The 25,316-nt window shown below is 43.9% G+C and overlaps 2 protein-coding genes across 2 annotated transcripts; both read right to left on the bottom strand.

The window, feature by feature from the left end:
- Positions 1 to 3,049: 3,049 nt before the first annotated feature.
- On the bottom strand, positions 3,050 to 10,144 carry LOC101761246 (probable esterase KAI2). Its single transcript, XM_004969010.2, has 3 exons — positions 9,901 to 10,144; positions 9,543 to 9,781; positions 3,050 to 4,001 (listed from the first exon to the last, which is right to left on the bottom strand). The coding sequence occupies exons 1-3, from the start codon at positions 10,018 to 10,020 to the stop codon at positions 3,422 to 3,424; spliced, it is 939 nt and encodes a 312-aa protein (XP_004969067.1). The 5' UTR covers positions 10,021 to 10,144; the 3' UTR covers positions 3,050 to 3,421.
- Positions 10,145 to 20,636: 10,492 nt separating this feature from the next.
- On the bottom strand, positions 20,637 to 24,653 carry LOC101760843. The gene is made up of 2 exons (XM_004969009.4): positions 24,085 to 24,653; positions 20,637 to 21,051 (listed from the first exon to the last, which is right to left on the bottom strand). Exon 1 carries the CDS (start codon positions 24,562 to 24,564, stop codon positions 24,094 to 24,096), a length of 471 nt encoding a protein of 156 aa, XP_004969066.1. The 5' UTR covers positions 24,565 to 24,653; the 3' UTR covers positions 20,637 to 21,051; positions 24,085 to 24,093.
- Between the last annotated feature and the right edge of the window lie 663 nt (positions 24,654 to 25,316).

The raw sequence follows: 25,316 nt of genomic DNA, 5'->3' as shown, positions 1-25,316 counted from the left end.
GTGATCCCTCTGAACCATTCATATTTTAAATAAAATACATTGATGTGCAAATGTAGGTTGCTAAGAATATTGCACAAGATGAGGATAGGTACCTTTGCAACCTAGTACCAGAGAACGAGCATGTAGGTGTTGATGAGGAGGTCATGTACTTAGAGAAGACACCTTGTGAAGGTGCAAATATGGCTGTGATTGTGCATAAGAATCAGGACAAAGAAAAGGATGTTAGTGAGGCTGAGAGTGCGGATGAGGATGAGGATGAATTGGAAATTGAGTCAGGATTGAATTAGAGGATGACCAAGAGTTAGTAGGACATGAGGCAGAACATATTCCAAACATGGAATATGACAAAGAAGACCCTTCAATGATAGTTGGCTCAACATATCCTAGCATGGCTGAGTTTAAGATTGCATTATCTCAGCATGCAATTAAATATGAATTTGAGTATAATACGGAGAAGAGTGCACCATATAGGTTAAGGGCATATTGTTTAAGGTGGAGGAAGATAACTGCCCATAGAGACTACATGCTTCTGCAACAGATGCTATGTGCATTGTAGTGGTAATTATTTAACTTAATTAATTTCTGTTTTTTTTCTAAATATTTATTCTATTACGTTGTTGTAGCTAACTACTTTAATCTTTTGTAAGTCAAACCCTTGTGCTCATCAATGCTCTAGTACAAGGAGGAGGAAGAAGGTCAAGAATACCACCAAGCATTAGGTATGTAAGTTAAGGACTGGCTCATTGAAGATGGATCTCTTACTGCAATAGTGTTGAAAAAAGAAGCTGAAAGAACACTACAAGGTGAGTGTATAGATTTAACTGCAAGAGATATAATTCAGAGGACATTGCTGCCGTGATGGCTGTGAGGTACTATACATGGTAACTACTTTATTCTTCATTGCATTTTCCTTTTGGCATAATATAGATTCTAACTACTTTGTTCTTTATCGTGTAGAGGACCACCTAAGAAGAAGGCAAAGAAAACCAAAACAGCAGAGTCATCTATTGTGCTTTTGGAGGATGAAGCACCAGCTCCTTCTATGTCTTTTCCACCAAGATTAGCTCATGATTTTGACACTTTTCTCCCACAAGAACCAGCAAGTTTTGAAGCACTTTACTTTTGCCATGTTAGCCAAAATTTGGAGACTACCATGAAGAGTAAGGATAACCAACTCAATTCTAGTAATCTAGCATCAAAAAGCGAAGAGATTACATCTAAGAAAAAGGGAAAAAAGGGCAACTCTAGTTCTGGAGCATAAAAAAGTAATACATAGATCTGAAATTTTCATTCTATTTTCTTGTCTCTTGTTCCAATCTTTATTTGCTCTATATCTACTGCTTCCTACCATACATAGATCAATATCAGATTCAAATGAACCTACGCCTACTGCTGCTCCAGTCAAGGAAAAGATCAAAAGGAAAAAGAAGGAGCCTACTAAAAAGAAAACAACCATTCCTATGATTCCACTTGACAACGCTGCAATGGGCACAAGAAGCAAAAAGATGGATCCTACTAGCCCTGCAATGAGCATAAGAGCTAAAGAAGGCTCAACCTATGATCCTCATGTATCTGTGAATTTGGACTCTACTTTGCGTGTGAACTTGCATGTATCCATGAACCTTTTTATCTATGTATCTGTGAACCTTTGTGAACTTGCATATTTGATGTTAATGTGGTGCCGGTCTTTATTGCTACAAAAATTGGCTCACGATGTATCTGCCATAAATCTGCTATCCCAATCATGCTGTTACAATTAACTTTGTGTATGTGTTATCATCATGCTGTTGTATTTTGGCAAAATATTGAAAAAAATATTGTATAAATATGTTATCATCATTTTGTATCATGTGTCATCATCATGCTGTATAAATGTTGAAAAAAATATTGTATAAATGTGTTAGAAATCATGTTGTATCATGTGTTATCATCAGGTAGCGTGCATGTATGGCGCGGCGTGCATGCACAGGCACCATGCAGGCATGCATGCACGGGGCATGACTGCATGCCAGGACGCTGGCATGGTAGGCCAGTGCAGCGTGCCAGCATCAGAGCCTCAGACGAACCGGACCCTCTTATGAGTGATGAGGGGCAAAAGCGTCTCTTCAATTGACATTGTTAGCTAACGGAATGGACTGTGATGTCATATTAAAGATGAAAGTTGAAGTAAGTATCAAATAAGGAAGAAATTTTTAGAGTAAGAAAGGAACGAGTTATTTTACTGATATCAACAGGGAATTATCTCATGTTTTCCGGATGTTTTCGTCGGTGACATGTGCACAGAGCCACCACACGGGGTTCCGGTGTCGGCGATTTCGTCGGTGCAGAACTGCATATTCGTCTACCTCAACTTGATGTAGTCGGGTTGGATGTTGTCTACATACCGCTGCCGCATCCTCCTGTGGGGTGCGGTTTTCTGTTTCCCCTTATTTGGTTCGTCGTAGACTCGTAGTACATGGGTCTGGGTCTGCCACCCAACTACCAAGCTTAAGTCGTCAGATCCCAATATCCACGATGATGCTACGGCTTGGTAGCCGTGTCATGAGGCCTGGGCGTTCAACGATTTTGTGGCGCATTGTAATTTTGTACGATGGCATTCTCTTGGAGCGGTTTCAAAACTTGATATTGTGCTTCGTAGTGCTGGGATCCGGTTTCAAGCTCTCTGAGGTCTTTTTAGTGCGGCGGGATGACGAGCGGCGGCTACGATCAGAGATGACGAAGTTGGCTGGGAGGACCTTATAAAGGTTGCTTGTAATTTTCCTTTATCTTAAGTGTTCTCTCTCGTAAGAGGTGGATGTACCGCATCCTCTGTATCCACAGACCAACAGGATCAGGGCGGCAACTGATCAAACAGCAAAGGAAAACAGTGCTGTCATGTGGCACACTCAAAGGAATTCAGGTGCTTAGTGGCAACCTCTGAAAAACGCAAGAATTAGGTGATAAATGTTGTGAGGCATGTGTGGAGAACTATGAAATATCTTGAATTTAACACCCTTGTATATGTAGCCCACATTAGTTTTAAGGTCATGCTATAGCTATATATACGATGCTTCAACAATCAGTGTTCCATTTCCTTCGATTGACCAAAGTAAACCAATGCAACATGTTGGATGTCACAAACAGCTAAATGTCCCGAATGAGCCACACTAACATTTCTACTCCCTCTATCCCAAATTACTATTCATTTTGGTTTTTCTAAATCCATAACTTTTGATATGCACGTAGATATGTACTATGTTTAGATACATAGTAAAAGTTATGCATCTAGAAAATTTCAAACGAATAGTATTTTGAAACGGAGGGACCTGAATGCACACAAAATAAAATGTCGACCGTAACAAATCAAGTCGCCAACAGATGCAAGCCGAACATGCAGGTACACGCACTGTGGCGCCACGGCGGCACCAGCTGCAATGGGCCTCTACGACGCCACGTCGATATCGCCCTTCACCTCCGGCGCTGCCTCCGCAAGGCCGCCGGAAGGCACCTCGTTAGTCTTCTCCTCTGCCAGGGCCGCCGCTGCCGCCTCCGCGGTCTCCTCCTCGTCGCCGTCCGCGGTGCCGGCAGCTCCGAGCACGAGGTCGAGGATCCCGAGCAGCTCGTCGGGCGCGACGAGCTGCGGGAAGTGGCCGAACGAGTCGATGGTCACCATGGCGGCGGCGCAGCGCGCCACCAGCATGCGGGCCTGCATGTACCGGCCGACGTACGGCGGCGCGGCGAAATCTCGGGAGACGTGCACCAGCGTGCAGGGCACGGCCACGTCGTCCAGCACCTCGCGCTGGTCGCCCAGGAAGATCATACGCGCCAGCGCGTGCGCGGCGCGCGGGTCCATGGCGAAGAAGCTCCGCGCCACGCGCTCCACCGCCGAGGGGTCCGCGCTGCCGACGATGAGCGGCACGAAGCCCTCGGCCCAGCGACGGAAGTCCGACGAGATGCTGGCCAGCATTGCCTCGATGTCGGACTCGTCGAACCCGCCCTCGTAGTCCTCCGAGTTCATGTACCTGCAGGTTGATGATGAACGCGTTTGTTCAGCGATGTGCCTAGCAAATTAATTTATGCAGGAGATGGCTACATAATTTTTTCCCATTTTTGTAAAAACTAGATGGATGTTGACTTGTTGAGTGAAAAGACTAGTACCATACTACCATCTATTATAAAATGAAAGTCATTTTAGTTTTGTTATAAGCCAACTTTCTCTAACACGAATATAGAACACATGCACAGTGTTTATGACATCAAGTTAATTTCATTAAATCCAAAACTAAACATGTCTTATTAAAGCATTTATTTGGTATAATAAATGTTAATGTATTTTCTTGTAAATTTGATCAAAGTTAGATGAATTTGACTTAGAATAAAATAAAAATGACCCACGTTTTCGAAGAGGTTTAGTAGCTAATTAGCATGGAACACTTTGACATTATCTTTTGACAAAACATTTCTGCAAATTGTGTTGTTAAAAAACACGCATGGAAGACAAAACATTTTAACATATAGTCGCAAGAAAAGAAAGGAAATGAAGATTAATATTAATTATTCATGCTATAGTAGAAATTAATTAGAAAAATGTTATACAGGAAATAAAATATGAGCAGTACTCTTTCTAGACATAAAAGAGTGTCGTTTTAGAGATAGACACTAATTATCAACACACTATTTTACCACTAATTATTACTTGGATAGTTGCTGCTAGATTCACGGCTTCTCTATCGCAGTCATACGACCTCTTCAAGTCTCCGCGCAGTCATACGACCTCTTCAAGTCTCCGCGCAGGGAGAGTACTCCCTTGGATCTCGTCATCTTGAGTACTAAGTACACGTAGTGCAGGATGGTCAGGAATTTGGCCAATGCTTGTCTTTCAAGGATGGCATGGTAAGATATTCTGAAGTCCACTACCTCGAACTGGATGTATTCTGTCCGGTAGTGTTCTTTGGTCCTAAATATAACTGGCAAAACCACCTGTTCGAGGGGCACAGCCATGTTGCCCGGGACGATCCCATAGAATGCAGTGTTGGGGGTGAGCATAGCAGTGAAAGGCCCATCTTCTTCAGTGTCTTGGTGAACAGGACGTTGAGACCGCTACCACCGTCGATGAGTACTTTAGTAAGTCTGGAGCCAGCGACAATCGGGTCCAGGACAAGGCGATACCGTCTTGGGTACGAGAAACTAGTCCATTGATCCTTCCAGGAGAAGGTAATTGGCACCTTGGACCATTTCAGGAACGTTGGCGTCGCAAGTTCAATGGACATTATCTCTCTCGAAGAGTGAGCTTCTGGGACTGCTTAGTAGCAGTACCTGATGTTCCGCCAAAAATGACGTTGACGGTGTTGGATGGGTTCTGGAACTTGCCATTGTCACCATCATCTTCGTCTTCCTTAGCCTTGCCCTTTTCTTTGGTGCTAGATGGGTCTGGTAGGTCCTTCATGACTCTTCGTAGACTGAAACAATCTATCACAGAGTGCTTGTGGTATGGGTGCCATGGGCACTACTTCTTTAAGAGCTCATTGAATGAGGGCCTGTCTTGATTCTTGCCGCCACCTTTCTTAGACGACTGCAAAATTGCCGTGAAAGTATTGTCTGGCTTGCACTTGCAGTTGTGACCTCCCGAGTTATTTTGGTTGTTATTGTTGGGGCGATCGTTGCGGTTCTTGTTGTTGCGTTGTTCGTTGTTTTTATTATTGTTATTTTGACCCTTGTTGCGATTAGACTCGAATCTTTCGATCTCCCTGTCTTCTTCACCTGCCCATGTCTGTACCATGATCTTGAGAGATTTGACATCAACGGGGTGTCTTCTGCCAAAGTCCTGGAACATCCGACGGTCATGGAGGCTATTCTGAAAGCAGTCAATAACGTCATGCTCCGTGGCATCAACGATTGTGGCCTTCTTATCGAAGAAGCGACGTAAGTAGCTCCACAGGGTCTCGCCTTCTTGTTGTTTAACTTGAGATAAGTCAATCCTGTTGCCAAGATGCTGCATTGCTCCTACGTAGTTGTTGGTGAACGCTACCTTAAGGTCCTTCCACGAGTCGATGGAGTTCTTATCCAACAATTCGAGCCATGTGAGTGGCGCCGCCTCTATGCAGATGGGGCATTAGATGACTTTGGTGTCCTCGTTTCCCTCAGCTGGTTGTACTAACAGCGAGTAGCGTCGGAGCCATTAGGTTGGGTCCTGCTTGCCATCGTACTTGGTGATACCTGGGGATTTGAACTTTTCAGGTAGAGTTGTCCTCCTCACACGTCTTGAGAAGGCGGAGAACCTGTCAGTATCATCTCATGGGTGTTCGACTTCTTGCTCGCGCTCGTGGTGCCATCCGTCGATGATGGTACGGGCATCGTTACTAGCATTGATCTTGTTGTGGAGGTCTTCTACAGGGCGTTCAGGCTCTAGGTTAGCCCCACGATGGCTACGTCCTCCCGAGGGTCCTGTTCGACTACCTTCAGCTTCAGCTTGGCTTGGTCCGGCACCTCCGAGTTGATTTGGTCTGGACAGAGGGCATCTATGGCTGCCGCCATGTTGACTTCACTGGGATAGGAGTGTTGGATTGACTGTGTCGGATTCTACTGATCGAGTTGTTCATACGCGAGTTCCGCGAGTTCAACCAATTGTCTAGTGTACTTGTTCTGAGACATCGCATGGGTGATGAGATCAATAGACGCGATGGTAGCCAGGGGAGTACGATGGTGAAGCGTTTGAACTGCTTCAAAGGCATTATCCAGGTTCTGGATTGGTAGGTCCGCTGCAAAGTGGCGGCGGCACTCTGCTCTTGCGGCGTTTCTTGCTCGTCATAGAGTTCTTTGAGCTTCGATCTCTTCTTTGACAATGTTGGCGGTGAGTTCATCTTACGAGATGTCATCCAGGTGACGCTCATGTTGTGAGTTTCTATCCCGTTGCTCTTCTTCTTCATCCTCTTATCTAGTAATGACAGCGAAGAGTTCTCACTTTAGAGAGTGGCTTCCTGAGCTTGAAGTGATGACCTTCGTGGTGCCGTCTTTCTCGTAGATGAGTGGCAGAGGAGCTCCCTCCAGGTACGAGAGAGTGTCGAGATAGGCGATGAGGCGTGAATCGTCGTCTTTGGCAAGAGTGGGTGGCTTCATGTTGGGTCAGTAGACGAATCTGCCTTGGGGAGTTGATGTGATTACCAGGCCCTATTGCGGACCTGATAAAGGAGTCTCCTCGTCCAGATCCGAGTAGTAGTTGAGTCCTCATCCGGATCCGTGTAGTAGTCGAGGTCCTCAATCATATCCGTATCGGATTGTGATCTAGACAGGGCAACCTGATAAATAGTGGTCACGTTGCGGAGTTCGAATGGGAATCTACTCGGGTGGTAGTCCAATTTGCACGATAGCTTATGTGCCGACTCGTGAAAGTCAATCCGACTGGCGGAAGAAGTTGAGTTGAACTTGGACTCGTCCCCCCAGCCTCTAACTAGGTTAGAAATTGAAAATTCGTTGAAACTCTCGACGAGATTCTCTAGAGCTTGGCGTTGGAGCTTCATGGTTTGCTGCTTCTTCTCCGGGATCGATGTAATGTGGCGGTGAAACTTTCCAGCACCGCCTGCGATGCAAACCCAAGAGCCGAAGATAAACGTCGCGCCAGCTTCGAACGAGATGATTGACTTGATGATATTGTGCCATCGAGTTCGCCAGTGGATTCTCGGTGAGTCCCCCTACCTGGCGCGCCAGCTGTCGGTGTTTAAACTTGGCAACCTGCTGGGGGGTGCCCGAGGTAGTGTTTTGGTTTGTGGGGCTCGTCGAGATCAGGAACTCAAAGGTAAACGCAGACATATGATTTAGACAGGTTCGGGCAGCTAGATTGCACCCTACGTCCTGTGTGATGGTTGGATTGAATCATTTTGGAGGGAGATCCCTAGCTCGCCTTATATTGTCGGGGGCAGGATTACAGAATACTAGTCGGATACGAGTAGAGAAGTTCTACTCTTATTACAACGAGTACTTTCCTAATCCTCAACTAGTTCCTATCTTTCCATGTTGACTACACCGTCCTGTGCCATGGTCTCCATGTCAGATGTATCTCGGTATCCAGCCCCATATTTACGACTGTCCAAACATTCTGGTGGGCCCATAGATGTATGTGCGACAATATGTAAATTACTTATCAACACATTTTACCACTAATTACAGGTGTACAGAATATATGTAAAATGCAACAAATTCTAAGAACACCATTTAGAGAAACTCACTCGAGGTGTTACGAAAGATATCACTGGTAAAGCACTCTAACTGCACGCAACCTAAAATGATTCTTTTTTAACAGGGACGGAGTACCATAATTTCCATCCAATCCCTGATGGATTAGGCAAGCACTTTTACTTACTTTTTTCTATAGTTACCCTGCTTGAAAATGCACATGGCCAATGGAAGTGGAACAAGCAGGTCTTTTTCAACAAAGAGCTACTTGATGATTATGTGTGCTGACTGCTGAGGGTTAAGCTTCATTTTATTTTTGTTGATTCCTCTGATTGATTAATGCAGGAAGTTAACCTTTCTTTATGTACTCCCTACGGTACCAATTAACCGAACCCTATAATGTGTGAATACAACCTGGCCTAGCTACGACCAAGAAGAGGAGGTGAAGGGTGCACGTGATTGGTTACTTTCTTCCCTCTAGAGTACGTCCATAAATGATGCCTTCAATTTCAGGATGAGGACTGCTACATTTTTGGATTTATTATGATAGAGAAACGGCAACTAATCCTCACTAATATAAAAAGTTGGTGATGATGGCAGCACAAACAATGAAGAATGACAAAAAAATATCTGTAGATTAGCACCCGTCACATTATATGGCAATAAACTAATAAATAAACAACTTCAGTATATAATTTTTGTTCTAAATGATTCATCAAGTTTCGAATAGTAATACTAAACATTAATAGACGCATTTTATCTGTATGAATTGTAATCAATTTTATTATGTGCTTCTTGATTGGTTGATAAAAAATAGCGTAACAGATACATCAAGGTTGGGACTGCAAAAGTCTGAGAGATTGCTCTTCTAATAAACCACATAACATGGTAGGCGAGTTTTAAATCCTTAAAAAGAAGAGATTTGAACTCCCAAAAAAAACCTAGTTAAAAGCAAACTGATAAATGCATAACTTTGTTGAATAGGAACGATATTCCTAAAAAAATTATTTGGACCACAGATGCAAAATGAGGTAAACAATAAGATGACTTAGGTTATTAATTATTCGAAGCTTTTATAACTCTTTGGATCTTTCTTCTTTGTGGTATATGCTCCTTTCTTCAAGAGCCTTGCTAATGGCCATATTACCAAAGATTTCTCTATCAACCATGCATCACCAAAATGTTTTGAAATTTAATTCTTGTGGACAGAGACAAGACTATGAAGAGTCCTTTTTTTCGGCATTGTCGATAAGGATCCAGTTAGAGTCTTGGACTATTTGACTTGGAGAATGTTTTTTTTGGCCAGCAAGATGTACCCCAATAGTCGGAAAAGAAAATCGAGATGTTTCAATTTTATAAGAAAATCGAGAGCGGCGGCCGAAGAAGATGGTCACCTCGGGGATGCGCCGACGAGGACGAGATGGGCGAAGAGGTCGGGGCGCTTGATGGACGCAATGCAGCCGAACATGCCGGCCATGGAGTGCCCCACGTACACCGCGCCGCTAAGCTTCATCTCGTCCATGAGCGCCACCAGCTCGTCGGCGTACCTTGAGAACGTGTAGCAGCTGTGCTCCGCCGCCCCCTCCTCGCCGGCGACGGGGGCGCTCGAGAAGTCCCAGTCGAAGAGGAGCACCTGTAAACTTGCATGTTATATACTTAAAAAAAAACTTACAATAAGCAGCAGGTAGAAGATATAGATGCATCGAGCTGCCTGCCATAGGTAGGGTGTGTGCGCTAGAGATGCCGACGAACCTTGTTCCTCCGTGACAGGTGAGGTAGCACCATGTCCCAGATGGCCTGGCTCGCTCCGTAGCCATGGGAGAGAACCACGGTCCTCTTGCCATTCCCTACGATTCTTGGATTGAGGTACATGTTGCCTACGAACTTGAAAGAAGAGAGAGAGCGATGAGGAAGATGATTGTGGCTATGCTGCTTCAATTCGTTCCTCTTGCTAGCTAGCTCCTTCTCCTCAGTAGTACCCCAATACCCAGCATTTATAGAGCCGCGCGGTTCTTCATGGGCCTGTTCAGCTGGACTTATAAGCAAGCTGAAAAGCTGAAACGGCTGATTTGTTGTAAGAGTAAAACACTATTCGGTGGCTGATAAGCTGAAACGAACAGAGCCACATGTCGTTAAGCTTTAGCATACGTGGGTCCGGACTTATCTTTTGGTACACCTGACTTTTCAGACAAAAAAAATGACAGATAAGTCTGGCGTGCGGAATTCATCTAGGCATGGCAACGATGCACGCCTAACTCTAAACGTTTCGAAAGGAGAAAAAAATCTGAATTCTTCACTAGTAAATCTAGAATGATGGCGATGCGAGAGGAAAATAGGTGGGCACTGGGCAGATAGTAGCAATATAAAATGATACGTACTGATAAAAAAAATGTAAGACACACATGGTTTGTTAATACTTTTAGATATGGCCATGACCGATGCGTGACAACAGAGGACAAGACATATACAGTTCATAAAATGTGTCATCGTATATCATTTGGTTCAACCAAAACAAGCACACAAGACAGATTTTGTTGCACTGACATGGGGACTCTTCTCCTTCAATATTAGAAACATTTCAAGTGGGTCTAAGTAAATAAACAAATGATGATAACAAACTTGCATATGCACAAGTACTTTTATATTAGGCTAACCATCCAGTGAGTGCGCATGTGTTTATATGGGCACCTTTGTACTGTGTTTCACAACAAAAAGAAAAGAAAAGTTTATTTTACTACCCTCACCTATCCATTTTATTTATATGATTAACCCTTAAAACAAAATTTAGACTCAATTTTTCCACCCAAACCAAAAAAAAAATGCATGTGATTTTTTTATTGAAAAGAAAATTTATGATTTGAATCATCTCTCTGGATAGATGAAAACCGGAGAGATTCCCCGAGCCCAAATTCCTTTAAAGAAAGATATTTGTTTACTATTTGTGTGGCTATCGGCTGAGAGGATCATGAAAAAGTGGCGGTTTGTCGTTTGGCGGGGACGGTGACGACTGAGGAGTCCGGGTACGATGAACTTGTATTTGGAAAAGGGGTCCACATGACCATTCGTTCATGGTATACGCTAAGCTTGATTATGCATGCTTAACAATCTCAACTCTCAACCAACAACCTGCATGATTCCAGCTCCCTCTGCATAGTACACATACCATGTGAGTTGGAGGATAATTTAACCGACAACATCCTTATCCTCGCATTTCAATAGTTCTACCACACATGGAAAATTTGAGGTCAAATGTCGAGCATGTTACTGAGATTTGGTTAGGCGTAATGACATCAGGAGACTTGATTAATCTAGTGACTAATGCACCATGCATGCTCCATATATATATGCTGCATGTGGTACCCAGCTAAAACCGCCCTCTATTAGTCATCGCATCGATGAAATAATGGTGCGCATGTTTAAGTTATCGGCCGAGTATCATCAGAGTCAACAAAGTGCTACTGTTGCTACGTCAAGCAAGGGCTCAGCTTCCATGGCAATATTGGCAACCTTTTTCTTTTGGCAAGTTTCAAACATGAGATTGAGGTAGAGACATCCAGCTATGTACGAAGTGAGAATTCAAACTTGAAGGAAAGTCTCGTATATATGGTTACAAAATAACAGAAAAGGTGCTTACTAGGCTAGATTATGAAAATTCATAGTCATGGGCATGTGCTAGCCCCTGTAGTAAGTATTCATAAGCTCCACCGGCACATCCCTTCATTCTTTACGATTATGAAAAGTCATGTGGTTTAGGTCCAGGTACTACAGAAATATAATCCTATTTTTTCTTGGTGGCAAAGAACCATAAGAAAATATTATCATGGCGATCAACCACCCTCACAAATAATCCTTAGGGATAAATCCAAACACGAAACATCCGAGAAGAAGCTTTAGTGGTCAGTAGACGCGCTCGCCAGCTTGTATTTGGATCCTTTTCCCTCCTCGACAACCCGTCGCGGGACATCTCTCCTCACATCTATCCTCATCTTTCACAATGTCTAGGTCAGAGATGTTGATAACAACCCAACCCTAGTATAATAATAGCATTGAGCACCTCATGATCTCCAAACAAGATACGCACCGGCGATTTTGCGCTATATATATCTTAATCATTGGCGTTTAATTGTTCACCATATGTTGAAAGTAGAAAGAAAGAGTAAAAGAATGAATATGAGGATTCTCTTCATTGATTGAATGAATAGTTTAGTTACATATTTATAAAGAGGAAAGGATATGCCCAAATGGCATCATGTCCCTTAAGAGTTGACCCTTCATAAAAGATCCACACTCTACAATTATCTATAATATTAGTTGATTATTAATAATGTGTTTCACAACACAGATCTAATCAAAACCATCAATGCATGCAAGGGGAGCCGAAAAGGTTACGGATGGCACCACATACCTAATCCCCAAAAGTAAGGTGGCCGAGCAAAGAGATTGGTCAGAGAAGTTGCAACCGATCCGTCCTCTTTCACATCGAGTGGCCCCTGTGATGCTGCACGGGATACGCTTGTGGTGTCAACTGCGGCAGCAAGAATGGTAAAGACATCGGGCGTCGCTTGAACCTGGACGTATTCCGTTTCGGTTTTTCTTCTCTAACATAGAAGTAGAACCGACTAAATTACACAGTTAAGGTCTAATCCACAGGAAGCTATTGATGCACTTCCTTACCTATTACTAAAGCGACTTAATAAGGCTGACAGGTGGGTCACGTCTCATGGTTGCTCGCAAGACACCGTCACGGATACGGTAATAATAGCCGGATGCCCTGCGCAGCACGCTGTCTAGTCTCTGCTGGTTGGCCAGGCCCGGTCGCGTGCATATGCATCCGGGATGGAGACGCGCCGTACGTGCCCGGTGCCTGGCCTTCTCAGGAACGGATCGGAGCCATCCATCGTCGGCCATCGCTGTATAAGATGACCATCGTATGTCATCACGCATGACGCGCTCTCTATAAGGTCATGCGTACCTGGCCTTGAAAGCACAGGCGACAATCAACGTTCACGACGGCTGTGCATTCCTGGAGCATGCATGCACCTGTTCTTAATTCTCCCGTCGCCCGTACGTCCACACCTATCAAATCGATTCTGGCACTACAGGGAGTCACTTATCGCGGCAATCCGTCCACATGTGGCCGGCCATCCTCGGGTTACGTGGAAGCATATAGAACAGCTACCACTGGTACAAAACTCACCTTTATTCCCGGTTGATAGGGGGTAAATCTTCCAAAAATCCATCGGGGATAAAGTAATCGAGACGAAAAGGGAATTTTTAGTCCCGATACGACCCGCCGGGACTAGAGGGGTCACCATGCTAGGCACAACCCCCATCCCCTTTTCATCTATAGTCCCGGGTGGTAACACCAACCGGGACTAAAGGGTGATCTTTAGTCCCAGTTGGTCTTACCACCCGGAACTAAAAGGTCACCCACGGATGGCTGATTTTTTCACCCGGAACTAAAGGGTCTCCCATGGGTGGCTGATTTTTGACCCGGGACTAAAGAGGGGGGCTTTAGTCCCGATTGGTATTTGATCCGAGACTAAAGCCTCTTTAGTCACGGGTCCAATTTTATCCAGGACTAAATAAGGTTAGACGAAAGATCAATTCTCTACTAGTGTACCACGTTCAATTTTGCTATATCTCAATCCGTCAAACTATGAAAACAGCGCTCTGTTAGCTTATCAGAATTGTAAGTTGTATTTGTGCTACCTTGTTTGTAGGTTTGTATTTAATTAGATAATCTTCTCTTGTATATTGCTGTAGTCACTCTCTGTAAAAATAGCAAAGGTATACTGTATATTCTTATTAAGAGGGTGTTTAGATCCTAGAGCTAAAATTTAGTCCGTGTCACATCGAATATTCGGAGGCTAATTAGGAGGACTAAATATGAGTTAATTATAAAACTAATTACATAGATGGAGGCTAAATGGCGAGACGAATCTATTAAGCCTAATTAATCCATCATTAGCAAATGGTTACTGTAGCAGCACATTGTCAAATTATGGACTAATTAGGTTTAATAGATTCGTCTCGCCGTTTAGCCTCCATCTGTGCAATGGGTTTTGTAATTAGTTTATATTTAATACTTCTAATTAGTATCTAAATACTTGATGTGACAGGGACTAAAGTTTAATCCGAGGATCCCCTAACTATATATAGATCAAATGGTTTATAATCTGATAGATTTTGTAGCAAGAAGAAATCTACGGACAGATATCTAGCGCATCATTATTATAAGAATAAGCACTAAAGGCATCTCTATACGAATAGCACAAAAGGTGCCTTTGCAAGAAGCCAGCCGAAGGGTGTCATGGTCGACTGACCCACACCCACACTCTGCACCTGACTGGCTGCTGCTTGCCACAAGTAGTAACTACTTTAGTACCGACGCCGACCCCGATCGGGCAAGCGCACCTCAAACCTTCACCGACCGGCGTGCAGACCGCCGTGGCCTGCCCACGCGGGGGACTCCGCGGAGCCCGCACGCCCACGCACGCTGGACTTTGCGCGGACCGCGCCACGGCGCCGATCGCGCTCGCCACCTGGGTCACCACCCAAGAAGAAAAAGGCCTCTTCCGCACGTGATCCGTGGCCCGTGGCAACACGATCGGCTGCCGCCTGGCCGTGGACGGCGAGCCGCTGGCCACACGCTGGATTCCGCGGCCGTCCGCTGCGGCAGCGCTCCACCGAGCAGAGCCGGCATCTCGGTGGCGGCAGCATGGGCGCGCGCGTAGAGGGCCGCGGCAGCGACGAGACAGAGGAGTCGACAGCAGGCGAAGGCGCTGCTAGGCGCGATGCAGACGCTGGCGGATACGGCCAGTTTGTGGCTTTGTGCCTATCTCAGATGTATGAGTGCTTAATAAACACAACACAGAATGAGCCTGCCCATGGCCATTATGCTAAAAGCAACGAAAGTGTTTTCAGTAATTGTCCAGAATTCTTTTTATTATGGTTGATCATTTCTATGCATCTGGTCCACCAGAGGTTGAGAGGTTGGATGGATGGTTAATGACGCAGGACAAAATGAGCGTGTCTAAGCTCATTTTACTTATAAAAACTAAATGGATTGTGAATGTACTGCTCGGTCCGGTGAATATATAACATGCCTATCATCACCTGGTGATTAAAAGAGACCAATGCGTCTTATTTCAATGATAGCCAGGGGTCGATCACTTGATCCTTAAGGGTTAGAGGAAACAACCACCTACGCTAACCACCTGAGCTATATATGCTTGGCCGTCCATACGAGAATAAGCACAAGAAGTTTTGCAAGAAAAAGTAGGTGGGTCTTTCCTACTGACTTCGATAAAACAAACTAAAACATTATATGAACAATGCATTATCTTGAAAGTAATTTCTGATCATAAATCCATAAGACCAATAGACGATGCACTAACAGTTACTTATTACTATGCTAGATTACGAAAACAACGATTTTTTATTGTAGGTAAAAGTTGTTTTTGCGACTAACAATCGGTGGGTATAGATCTGTGCCGACTCCAGCTGTTAAGCAGTGAAAGTGGCATCGATACATGTTTTTGCTGACTGATATATTTCTAGCCGGCCGTTGATTTGACGCACTGAGAAATTTACTACTAGACACATACTCCAATGGTTAGATTGGACGAATCCTCTCCCTCCTCAACAATACGTGTCTCCTCGCATCCTCACCTTTTCCAATATCTAACTCAGATGCCGACAACAAGTTAACAATACAACTTTTTTTGAAACAGGAGGGGCGCACCCTACTGGTTAATATATTGCAAATAAGGAGAGTTAACCACCACAAAAGAAGGAGAAAAGAAAAAAGAAACTAGGCAGCTAACAACAAAGGAAGAGAGATAGTGAAGAAAAAAAGATTACAGAGAGTTTAGCCATAGTTCCATTGAATTCAAAAGGTTGGGCTTTGCTCTTAAGAGCACAAGAGAGAACTCCGAAATGAATTTCCTCCTGCAAGATGCAACGGTAGGGTCGATATTATTGAAGATCTAGTCGTTTCTTGTTGTCCATATACTCCAAGCCATTAGGATGATTATTTTCATGAAGAAAGGGACTCCCAGTTGCTGCCTGATCTTTCTAATTGTCTGCAGAATTGGTCATGTAGATATTATTGTTACGCCAATGGAAACCCAGCATGCCTTGGCAAAATTACAGTGAATAAATAGGTGCGCTGCAGTTTCTGGTCTTTGTAAGATACAGAAATCACACGTGTATGAATCCAGGACCATTCTTTTCCTTCTAAGTAAATCCCTAGTGCTCACTCGATCCTTGATGAGTAACCAGAAAAATACCTTGTGTTTCATCTGACATTGAGATTTCCAAAGCCAAAGAAATGCTGGGTGAGTGCTTCTGTGCCCAATTATTGCTTTGTAGGTTTTTGCTGCTGAAAATAACTCATTTCCCCAACTGTAGCTCCAAAATCTTTGCCTTCTTGAAGCTGATTGTTTTCCAGAATAAGGGAGATATCCTAAAATTTCTGATATGCTTGGATGGATAATGGGAGGTGGAAATTTAATGATGGAGCCGGCTGCACTAGCGCTTGTTTGAGGGTGATGTTGATGTTTTTGGCAAATAAAAAAAGTTTAGGGTATTGTAGCTTCAGGATTTGATCGTTCCAAGTGTCCTACCAAAAAAGCACTAAGGCACCATCCTTGATTGAAACTCTAGCAATACCTTTGAAGGTGTCTAGGCAACTTGCCATTTGAGTAATAGTTATCCCAGACAAGGTGAACCCAGAGAATGTCTGCTCTATTATAAAACTTGTGGAAGAATTTCAGGAGCAATGAGTCATTGTGTGCTTCAAGATTGATAACCCCAAGACCACCTTCACTAGGTAAGCAGACCATTGTCCATGCAGCTTTAAGCGGTTGTTTAGCATTAAGATTAAATTCTCTCCGTAGATAGTGTTTTCTGTACTTGTCCAACTGTTTGATCACACCCTTATGGAGCTTCAAGGTGCATGAGAAGAATACTGCAGATGAAGAAAAGACTGAGTTTACCATTTCTAGCTTGTTAGGAAGGAGGAGGTACATAACAGTCTTCTCTCAATTCTTTGGACAAGGAGAAGGTAGTCTTCAATTTTTGTTTGGTAGTACCCAGTGGAAGGCCAAGGTAGGTGAAAGGTAGGCTGCCTTTCTGACAGTTAAAAGTGTTAGCCAATAACTCAAGTCTGTGATCAGAGACATTGATGGGCACCATCAGAGTTTTATATAATTGACCCTAAGACTAGTAGACTCAGCAAAAGTGCTCAGAATATCCTTTAGTACGAGTAGTTGTGTGGGCAAGCATATTACACCTTTGTTAGTACTATTACTACATCTTCCATTCTCTTTTGATAGGGATACTTTACATTAATACAATGACAAAAAAAAACAACTCTACTTATCATCTAATTAATACAAACAAACTTTTTTCACTAGTCCTCCAATGATTGCCGCGATGACTCCTCGTTGTCGATGCAATTTATTACCACGGCCCACATTATTGGCAAATAGGACTACCATTTGTGAAAATCTAAATTTTGTAAATATACCTATCAAAAGAGAAATTTTGAAAATATACCTATCAAAAAGAGAATGCATTGAGAACTGCAAAAGAAACAATGTTGTTTAGAGAACGTCAATTAACACGCTTGCACCATTTTAAAAAGAAAACAGCATATACTTTATATGGTAGCCTGCCGGGTCCCACGGTTATGTTTTTTATGCTCCCCCGCGCTGCAGGCTGCAGCCCCTTGCACAGTTGCACTTAATGACCATTTACCTGCCATGGGAAGTCTTTGTTTTCAGGACACCAATGTCCACACTGCCTGCTCTAATCATTTGCGTTTGCTCGCGGCGATGGTCTAACCAACGGAGCCGAAAAGGTATCGGATGGCAGTGTTGTGGCACCGCATACTATGATCCAGTTGTTGGATACACCCACTAAAATTTAGCATCTGTCACATCGGATATTTGGATGCTAATTAGGAGTATTAAATATAGGCTAATTACAAAACTAATTGCACAAATGGAGTCTAATTCGAGAGACAAATCTATTAAGCCTAATTAGTCCATGATTTGATAATGTGGTGCTACAGTAACCATTTGCTAATGACGGATTAATTAGGTTTCATAGATTCGTCTCATGAATTAGCATATGGTTCTGCAATTAATTTTATAATTAGCTCATATTTAGTCCTCCTAATTAGTATTCGAATATCCGATATGACACTGCTAAAATTTAGCTAGTATCCAAACAACCCGTAGCCACGCAAATAGACTGGTCAGGGAGAACATGCAATCGATATCAACCGGTCCTCTTCGCATGTGGGCAAGCTAGCTGTTCCGATCACTTCCTGGCAGATGCTTCCAAAACCCAACTTTTGGTGCACTGAACCTCGATTCTTATACTTTTGTGCTACGCAGTCCGTCTAGATCTGTCGGCATATAGTAGGTCCGGCCTCAGTATGTGGCTGACGGATACTGTTCAGGATACGCTTGTGGAATTGTGGTACCTAGGGATGGGCGTCGCTACCTCCAATAGATTTTGAGTATTTCTATGATGCAGAGGTTCCATGCGAGGACATTTCTCTGAAATAGCAATAGAGCTCATATATTCCATGATTGTATGAGCTAACGATCAAAATTGATAGGTCTGGGCAAGGGCAAACTGGTCTGATCAGGTTACCAAAATCAGACAAAATGGTTTAGGTAACATGTTCAAAATACAATTGAACTTCACCATTGCGTATCTCTCGTCAAAATGATCAGAATGTATATGTAGAATGTACAATTCGAAGTTCGTATGATGGAATTATAACTTCGGAAAGATATGCACCTGAGAAAACTGGTTTTGCCTACGTAAGCTGAGTGAAGAGTTGTATTTTGATACATAATTTGTAAGGGTTTCGACTTTTAATGGGGCAAGGCATCCCTTGCCTAAAAATATAAAGGGCCACCACTGGTTAGTCGTGGCCCTTTATATTTCTCTATATTTCAAACGATCAACATTTCAAACAAGCACACAGAATATAGTTCAATACAGTTTTTGAAAAAGGTATCATTGTTCAATATGCCAAGTACTTATGGTCAAAAAGGAATTTGCATGTACTTGGCTATTAAAGCACAGATGACCACCAACGATCACGACAGTTGTGCCTTCCGGAGCATGCACTTGTCCTTAATTGTCCCATCGCTGCCCGTTCGGATAGCCAAATCGGTTCCGACACTATAGAATCACTCATGGCGGTAATCCATCCACATGCTGCTTTCTCGTATTGTGTGGTACTTCCTCCGTTTCAAATTATATATTATTTTAATTTTTTTAAAAATTTATAGATATTACCCTATAAAACTTAAAAAGTGAAAACGATCTAAAATTATACAGCATCGTCTGTGATGATGCAATGATTTGGAGCTCACACGATCTTTGTGCATCTCTACGAGAACAAGTGCAAGGGACTTAGCAAGAAAACAGCTGAGCGTGGCGGTCAATTGACTCCGCGGCACCACGCGGTGGCAAAAGAACTCTGCGGAACCCGCGCGCCCACGCAGAACTGCGCGGACCGCGCCACCGCGCCGATCGCGCTCGCCCACCTTGATCACCCAAGAGAGAGAGAGAGAGAAAAAAAAGGGCCTCTTTCGCAGGTGATCCGTGCTGCCGGGCAACGCGTACGATTGGTCGCGTCGGGCGACCGGCCGTTCCTCGGCAGAGCCTGCCCGTCGCCGGCAAGCCGCTGGGCGCTGGCCACACGCTCGGCCGAGCAACCGGCGGACCGGCCGCAGCGGTGGCACGCTGCAGCATGGGCGCGCGCGACCTCTCCTGTCCTGTTCAACCAAAGAAACACACGTGAGCGACAAGACCCAAAAAAAACGGAGTCGATAGCAAGCAGGCCATGCTGCCCAGTTTGTTTGTCTGGGCTAAGTAGGCCATGGCCCATGGCCATATGGGGCCGTACCTTCAACGTACGTGTGTCTTCATTTCTCTGCATGCTCGCTCCATCAAAGTAAGAGGTAGGATGGATGCTTAATGACGCAACACAAAATGAGCCCATTACTTAAACAAACTAAAGGGTCTGTGAATGTAATGCTCGCTCTGATGAATAGCCAGCCTAACATGGAACACAGTTAGCTCACGTATACGCACTCCACAACATGCACAAACACACCTCCAGGCTCCATGAACGTCTATGAAGATTGGACCGGCAAACCTTAAGATCAACTGCCAGTCCACTGAAATGAGACAGGACCGTTTCCTAGAGAAAAAAAAGGAGACAGGACGCCAAACATAGGGGCCGATTCATGAAGGCTCAAAAGGTACAGCCGTTTCCTCTAATAGTTTGGTTCTCAATCAGATTGCGTTCCTCGTTGGATGATTACAAGAGATCAACTGAAGGATAACCTTGTAATTACTATTACAAAAGAGATAAACAAAGAATTGCTGAAAACAATTTGCAAAGGCCAAAACTTGATGCAAGTAGGCACCCACATCAGCAACAGCAAAGATGCGTATGGTCATCTATTCACGATGCATTTATTATTATATAGATAGATTCTTATTCTGCCCCAGGACTCCAGGAGCCTTTATACCCCCTTTTCTTCTTAGGCCAGGAGTCTTATACAGGTATTATACTTCAGAAACTGATAGTACCAACGACAAGAACCGAACATAAGGTTCTCAAACCATGAGGTAGTGCAATTACAGTACATTCTAATGAAACACGAGAAGCACTTCCGTGGTAATCCCGGGTTTCTTGGCGCCTAAGGGCAACTGGCTTTCATCGATCCAGTCTGTCTTATGCATCTACTATACAATTACAATAAAGACAGATGAAGCTAAAAACAGCGATGTGCTTCAGTGCCTGGAGTCCAACTGCCCATTCTATGATGTCATGTATCATGGAGCAGACGAGAGGATGACCTGGAAACCAGATGAACAACTTCACCAAATTAACCATTGTACAGAAAAATCAGTAAAAGATTATGAAAGTAGGTAGAACATCATGTGTTACCTACTAGAAATCAAAACGAACATCGCTAACTGTTTAACTTAAAATCTGAATAGTGAATACAAGACTTATTTTTAGTTCAGATCTAAACATCTCGAAGTACCAAAATTCCTATCAGCACAACTCTTAATCCATATGTTTGTTTTGACAGACTCCAAGAATCTGACCCCAAAGATGTTTTGGAGCAATAAGCCTACAATGTGCATGTCATAGTGCTGCATCTACTCTATCCCACATCATTAGACGTCGTTTCCACCACCATTGGCCACTTCAAACTATTCCTCCCCATATCAGGCCTGATTTTTTGTCACTGCTGAGCCTGAGTGTCTGAGGCTAAAAGCATTCTTAGTAGACTTTAGGAAGGTGCGTGCAGCACTTGTGAGGTTGATCTACCTCATTTTTTCGCTTATACCTTGTTTTCTAAAAAGTAAGGTCCAACAAAGTCTTCTGTTGTACTATGACAAAGGAAGAGGTTATGATGCATCAACGAACACGTGCCTGCTTTGCAAACATCAATTGGAAGGGCTATAAAAGTTACAATTTTTTAAGGTAACACAAAGCGGCACTGCAGAAATGATACTCATGCTCCTATGAAAATAAACAATATCACTGTCTCCCAGTCGCCACTACACAGCAGACTCCTGCAGAGTAGGCCATGATTGTTGTAACTTGTTCTTCCACAAAAGTTCATGAAAAACGATAAAAATGGACGGGAGTGGAATTAGCTAGGTGCATGAAATCCAAAGGGCTTGTCAAACACACTGGGCCCATTTCAGAGCAACTAGATGCCCCTTAACAGATCAACACCACCCTGTTGCCACAGTAAGATAAGCAAGCTTCCTGCTCAGGCCTTCCCCTCTCAACATTAGCCACTGCCCACCTCCTCACCTCCCCTCAACGGCTTCTTGCAAGCCTCGGAGAGGTGGTGGAAGGTTGTCACATAAAAGCCAGCGGTGACTTGTGTGCCACCTACCCTGTGTCAAAAACTCCTCCCATCCTGTACCAGTCGGCCACCTAGGCGCTAGGTGACAGTTACAGCCCACCTAGCATCTAGAAGTTTCTAGAATCTAGAATGCAGCTAGACAAAAAAAACCCATCTACCATTGATTCACTACCCTGCATAGAAATGTTGTCAGCTAGGAAATAAAGATGAGTGCTGTTCTTCCCACGTCAGCCTTCTAGTTCACATGTTAACTACACTGTCACACTTTGGCGTTCACTGCTTGTTGGCCAGCATCTCCATGTTGCCAAAGTAGAAAGCCCATGAAAGATCAGAGTATTTGATCACAAGTATTTTGCGATAGTGAAAATGAATTCATCTTTATAACTAACACATTGGTTAAACAGTTGAAGTCTACTCAAGAGGAAATATGGGACATCATCGGCACAGCATTTATAACCTCTTTGTGAATGATACAGTAATAGTAGCTTTTCCTAACAAAATCAGCATGTTGAAACTATAGATTTTATGTTTTCAGTCATAGTGTTCCTCTCAGAATCCTTGCAAAAGATAATAAGGTCAGTTGATTCCATGGCTTTTTTTTCTTTTTCTTTTTTGTAAAGCAGACTGATTCTTAATAGAACTGTAGCAAAGTTTACGTCGTAGTTGTAGACGACTGACCCTATATTTGACCCCACAGCCTTTCTAGCACCACCACTGGCAAAGCAAGTCAGCTTCCTGCAGACCTATATATCTGCATTTCAGTGTACTTCCATTTATCCTGATACCACTGAAGCATTGCAGCATGAAACGCGGTCAGTCCTGGAAATGTTGCTGTCCAAGACAATGAAATGGAGATTGATGTTTGATCCAAGCAATGAAGTATCGGTGTATATATTTGTGCTTTTGGACTACTGCTGCTGCAGCACATGATCTTTTACAGTTCCACTTCTACCGCAAGATTTACTGTTCAGAAATGAACTAGCACTAGCCACTAGGTACATAAATAGTGTTTGTGTTTGCTAGTTTTTCTATTTCTTACTGGGTTATCGATAATTTATTGCTTTGCAGCTTTCAAGTAATTCATGGACTGTTATCATGAATGATGAATGATCTTGAAGAATGCTCTTCTAAGTTCTTGTAGGCATCTGTAAGTACAAACCCATTAAAACTAAACTTTGTATCTCCAGTTGCAAACTTTCCCACAAACAATCAATTCTTGAGTTAATTAACGGCTGAAACACTAGGAATTAATATGCCGATGTTTGTGGGAGACTGTGGCATTAAGCCATTGCCAGTCCAAGAAAGAGAGAAATATACTAAGCAGTTTTTGCACTGATAACATAAGATATCACTTTGCTTAAAAGGGCTAAAGTTACTTGCTAATTTTCAACGCTTGAAGTGTCCTGAGTATCAACACTGCAAGAGCCAATTACACTTCCTATTAAAGAAAACAACTGAGAAAGCAAGCAATCCCAGCACAGTCAAGCAACTATTTCAAATGCCAAACACCTAACAAAATAGCAGCAGTGCAGCACAACAAAAATCATAAAACGGTGGACTATATTAAACAGGTATATAATGCAACACTATTTGTAAGTGACAGTGCCAAGCTAACTGTTGGCTACAGCACTTCTAGCTAGAACGACTGGAACAATTCAAACATCTATAACTCTGAACTGCCATCACATAAAAGAAAGATAAAGTGTGCCTCAGACCGCTGAGATTCGTAGTCAAATAGGATTCATTTCGTTATCATGTTTACTAAAACGACTACCCTTCCCCAAGTAATAAAAAATGAAACAATCATGCTTGCTAATCTGAGAAAATAGCAAAAATACTGCAGGCATCCTTTGGTCAATTTGATGTATACAAATAAAAAAAGGGCAATAATAATCGATGTTGTGTTCTTAATTCCATGATCATACCACGCTCAAGGAGACGGTACCAACAAAATTTGAGACTACAAAACCAAAGTAGTCGGGACGAGTAGTACTCTACTCACCTTGCTGTCTTATGAGTCAGCCTTGGCGGGGCACTCGAGGCTGGCGTTGAAGTCCCGCGCGGGGAACTTGGCGGAGACCGACCCAACCTCGAAGACGAGCTGGTCCCCGTCGGCACGGATCCCCGTGATGGACCACCAGCGGAAGAAGGCCCTGACGCGGATGCCGCTAAGGCCCGAGATGCGGCGGTCGTCGAGCCGCCCCGTGAGGCGGTTGTTGAAGGCGGCGAGGTAGCTCCCCGCGGGCAGCACGATGCGGCAGCTGGAGTGGAGGTCGACGGCGAAGTCCCCGGACCCGGTGTCGAGCGTGTACCCCCGCACGTTGGCGGGGAGCAGGCCCCGCGGGAAGCCCCGGAGGCGGAGCTCGTCGTACGCGGTGCTGGTGGTGTTGGCCGGGAGGGAGGAGGAGATTGAGGAGTCCGGGCGGGCGAGCGGCAGCAGGAGCGACACCGCGAGGAGGGCGGCGAGGAGGCGGCGCGCCATCGGGATTGGGGATGGGGAGGAGGAGGAGGAGTCGACGCGGGGGAGGGAGGAGAGAGGCGTGAAGCGTTGGAAGAGTGTGAGGCAGTTGAGCGGGTCAGGGCGATACTACTGTACTAGCAACGCCACGTCGACAGCGAATGGTCAAACATGGTGGGGTTCCTTGAACCTACTCGCGGGTTTCTTGTAACATCGCGTAGAATCATACTTGCGTAGTAATTTTTTTTTCGAAACACAGTAACATCACAGTTACATGATCTTAAACGTCGTAAAAACGAAGATCCTGTTAAACTTTTAGTTTTGATCGTAATTCGTAAAATCCTGGTATGATGCAATCAGGATTTTGAAAGCAATGCATGCCCGTGGCGTAGTTGCCAGAATTGTTGGGCAGGCGTTGGCAGCTCCCAGCGGCATTTCATCCAAACCGTACCAGCCACATCGAAAGGTCGCCATCCTATTAAGTACTAGTAAGAGTAATTAGTGCAGTAGCAAATGGCTGGTACAGGTCGCTTTACGTATAATGAGTCCCTCGAATTTGGGTAATTGACCAAATAACACGGATCTTGGAACATATACTGCCTAGCTGCTTGTAAATAATTATTAATTGTTCTTTTCGGGAACACACTTCATTTGGTACTAGATGGTTTTTGTTTTATTGTAGGGGCCAATTACACGGTGGGGCATGCGATTTGCTTGTCAACGGAAAACAGGCCTGTTCGCTTCAGCTTATTCAACCGGCTTATCAGCTACCAAAC

This window comes from Setaria italica, chromosome V (assembly GCF_000263155.2).
Source record: "Setaria italica strain Yugu1 chromosome V, Setaria_italica_v2.0, whole genome shotgun sequence".
NCBI lineage: Eukaryota > Viridiplantae > Streptophyta > Magnoliopsida > Poales > Poaceae > Setaria > Setaria italica.
Note: the sequence above shows the minus strand (reverse complement) of the source record. Positions and strands in the feature narration are given on the sequence as shown.

Coding starts and splice junctions, on each gene's coding strand:
- LOC101760843 (XM_004969009.4), bottom strand. CDS start 24,564: ATGGCGCGCCGCCTCCTCGCCGCCCTCCTCGCGGTGTCGCTCCTGCTG.
- LOC101761246 (XM_004969010.2), bottom strand. CDS start 10,020: ATGTACCTCAATCCAAGAATCGTAGGGAATGGCAAGAGGACCGTGGTT. Junction 9,782..9,900: donor ACCTGTCACGGAGGAACAAG/GTTCGTCGGCAT, acceptor GCAAGTTTACAG/GTGCTCCTCTTCGACTGGGA. Junction 4,002..9,542: donor CTCGTCGGCGCATCCCCGAG/GTGACCATCTTC, acceptor ATCAACCTGCAG/GTACATGAACTCGGAGGACT.